General features: G+C 44.8%; 1 protein-coding gene across 1 annotated transcript; it reads left to right on the top strand.

Moving 5' to 3' along the window:
* Positions 1 to 493: 493 nt before the first annotated feature.
* LOC311062938 (nephrocan-like) lies at positions 494 to 3,277 on the top strand (the record flags this gene model as incomplete). Its single annotated transcript, XM_084082157.1, has 5 exons — positions 494 to 497; positions 1,201 to 1,270; positions 1,458 to 1,548; positions 1,653 to 2,377; positions 2,839 to 3,277. 5 exons carry the CDS (start codon positions 494 to 496, stop codon positions 3,275 to 3,277), a joined length of 1,329 nt encoding a protein of 442 aa, XP_083938283.1.
* Positions 3,278 to 3,679: the final 402 nt, after the last annotated feature.

Raw genomic sequence — 3,679 nt, forward strand, 5'->3', positions numbered from 1 at the left:
CCATGTCAGTCAACACACACAGGCTGGCCTTCTCAAAGAATTTCAAGTCAGACATGCAGCACTTTTAGAATTCAAACAGTGCTGAAAGGAAATTGCATTGGTTTCACAGAATGCTGGGTTGTAAATTGTGTATCAGGGAGTTTCTCACATCCACAAACAGGGTCGGTCCGTGGAGCCAGCTTGTGGTGCCAGCTAATTCTCTGTCCATGTCAAATGTTGTTTTTCTAACCCCAAGGCAAACATCTCAGCCATTGTTCCAAATGAAGCAAGGAGACCTCTACTCTCACCCTGGGTCATTCTGAGCCTTCTATTTATACTCCTGCCTCCCAAAAGCAGAGAACCTCTTCCGTCTTGAAGATACAGAGCAAGAGGACGTAAGACATTTTTCGATTCATTGGGGGTTGCAGTTTGTCTACAAGGCTGCACAATATTGGGTAGTCATGTTAGGGGTTGCTTTAGTCCTGCTTCTAAGTATCCTGTTTAATCCACATCCATGGGTCAGCACCAGTGTGTGCCCAAAGAAGTGTGTGTGTGACCACAGTGCAGCAGTCCAGTCCATGCAGTGTTTCAGGGTGCAAGTTATTCCATCGCAGATATCTAGAGACACAAAGATAATAAGGCTGGCTTATAACCACATCAAGGAAGTAAAGGTAAGTGACAATATTGAATGAATCACATCACCTAATGTCAAATGTATTAATACATTTATCATTTCTGTATAAAAGAACAATACTAGCTATTTAGTCATAATGATATTCATTGTGTGATAGATTTCGTTTACACTGTCCAAAAATGCAAGTTATCAAGTTCCTTTTATCTGTGGTTGTACTTTCCATAATTCCCATTGACTCATTATGTGGAAATGAGAACACTTCCCTTTGAGAATATGGAGTTCACTGTGTGTGTGTGTGTGTGTGTGTGTGTGTGTGTGTGTGTGTGTGTGTGTGTGTGTGTGTGTGTGTGTGTGTGTGTGTGTGTGTGTGTGTGTGTGTGTGTGTGTGTGTGTGTGTGTGTGTGTATATATATATATATTTAGGCCCAACATTTAACTTGTTTTAGTACTTTAGTGTTTCTAGTGTAAACATTGGCAAACAGAAATACTATATTATAGAGTTGCAAATGTAAATGCTGTTACTATAACTGAGTTACTACAGTATAAGTGCTAATATACAAGTGTGATTCAGGTTCAAGACTTGTCAGGACTGACAGTATTGGAGGAGGTGGTACTTTCCTCAGCTGGGGTGGAGGTGGTGGAGAACAATGCTTTCAGGTAGGGTCCAAGCACCACTCTGCTAGTTACAGAGATTACATTTAACATAGAATATAAACAATATTTAATATGAAAAGACTGATTAAATATATATTTTTTAAAATTACATAACACAAATGAAAAGAAAATGATCGTAATCATCTCCATTCAGAGATTGACTGGGGTTTGGCATTCTGACTGCTTTTAGGGCCCATAGAAGACTACGACACCTGGACCTCCAGAAGAATAAACTCCGTTTTGTTCCCCGGGGTCTCCCAACTAGCCTAGAAACACTCAAGGTAGAGAAAGGATAACTTTTCAACAAAGAAGAGATTTCTTTCAAATAAGTAAAACAAATATTGTGGCTACATACATATGTTATCAAATACATTTCTTTGTTTAGGTGGGTAACAACCTGATCCACACTCTTCAGGAGTCAACACTGGAAAACCTGAAGAAACTGCGTGAGCTAGACCTGCAGAGTAACCATATCACCACACTCCGAGCTAACGTCCTCTCAGGTCTAGTGAAGCTGGAACGCTTGTACCTGGACGGGAACCGCATAGAGACAGTCCAGGGGTCTATGAAGCTGGCCCAGCTTAAACTGTTGAGTACGGGAAGTAACAGAATCACATCTTTCCCTTCTGCTTTTTTCACACAACTCAAATCACTGAGTGCGCTGCGTCTGGCGGGGAACCTGCTGTCCAGGGTTCCCAACGACCTCCCGAGATCTCTGAAAGTCCTCAACCTGGACCGCAACCAGATTCGAGCTCTAAGGAGCCGGGAGATGGCACAGCTCTGGAACCTCACCTCTCTGTCAGCCGCCCACAACCGACTGGTGTCAGTGGACGGTGCTCTGCGTTTACCTTACCTGACTTCTCTGGACGTGCCTGGCAACCACCTCAAGGTGCTGCCCGGAAGACTTGGTCCTCGCCTAGAGAGGCTGGACTGTAAACAGAACGCCATCCAGGAGGTCTCCTTCCACCATGTATCTGGAATGAGGCAGTTGAGGCATCTGTTCCTGGAGAACAACACCATTAAGACCTTTGAGGCCAATGCACTGAAGAACAACGCACAACTCACCAATCTGGCCCTGGAGCAAAATCTGTTGTCTTCAATTCCAGATGGGTATTATATCTATATGTATATGTATATCTATAGAAAACGAGACGTGGGTGTATGTTTTGTCATCTAAATACAAACAGAGATGTAGCATTTGTTAAAACAGGTTCCTTAGCTCATCGGTTCCATTGCCATTGGTGATTTGATGCGCACAAAACATCAGTTATTCTTTCACACTTCAAAGAAACTATGCACATTTGTGTGTGTGTGTGTGTGTGTGTGTGTGTGTGTGTGTGTGTGTGTGTGTGTGTGTGTGTGTGTGTGTGTGTGTGTGTGTGTGTGTGTGTGTGTGTGTGTGTGTGTGTGTGTGTGTGTGTGTGTGTGTGTGTGTGTGCGGGGGGGGGTTTAACTCCCCAAACTTAAAACAATTACCAGGTGCTGGAAGGTTTGTTTGCTGAACAAACATGAACTTTACTGAGCTCTTGTACTCCATTCCTCTTTTTTGTGACACACTTCCTGCTTAACAGGCTCCCAGAAAGCCTGATCCGCTTAGACCTGAAGGCCAACCACATCTCAGTCATCCGGGAGGGGCCGATGCGTACACTGAGACGCCTGCAGGTGCTGAATCTCCGCAGGAACCACCTGACCACGCTCCCCCACACCCTGCCGGACTTCCTGCCCAGGCTCGGCACTCTCTACCTGGACGGCAACCCCTGGAACTGCACCTGCGAGCTCCAGAGGCTGAGCAGGTTGCTGGTAGCTCGCGGGGTGGAGATGCCTAGCGAGGAACTCTGCAGCGAGGAGCTGGTCAGGGTGCCGTCTGTCGGCGGCGGAAGAGATTGGAGGGCTTATCTGACGGAGGGCAGATGTGAGGAAGAGGAGGCAGAGGAGGATAGGGAGGGTATGAGGCGTGTGGAACAGGACACAGACCTTACGAACGACGAGGACTATTATGATTACGATTAAAGCATCAGAAACAAATGAATGCACTTCTAGTGTCAAAACTTTGCTGTGTAAAAGTTATGATACATTTGTAGCTCTGAGATGCCTATGGAATGTGTTGATAACGTAGAAGCAATCATTGATTATTCTAAGTCATTAAGTATGTGTAACGGTGCATTCACACGGGCAGATTAAAAGATACAAAGATACAAAAATACAGTGCATCTTTGTCGCTGTGTTGCTTTGTATCTGTGTTGCTCAACACGGTCGCTGACGTCATCAAACGCGCGGACATCGGAGCTACAGTTGTAGCTTTGTATCTTTGTATCTGGAGGTTGAACGCAGCTCAACTTGAATTTGTAGCTTTGTATCTTTGTCGCTAGAGCTACAGCTACAAACGTCGGATGTATCTTTGTATCTTCATGT

This window comes from Gymnoscopelus microlampas, assembly GCF_963454915.1.
Source record: "Gymnoscopelus microlampas genome assembly, chromosome: 16".
NCBI classification, from domain to species: Eukaryota; Metazoa; Chordata; class Actinopteri; order Myctophiformes; family Myctophidae; genus Gymnoscopelus; species Gymnoscopelus microlampas.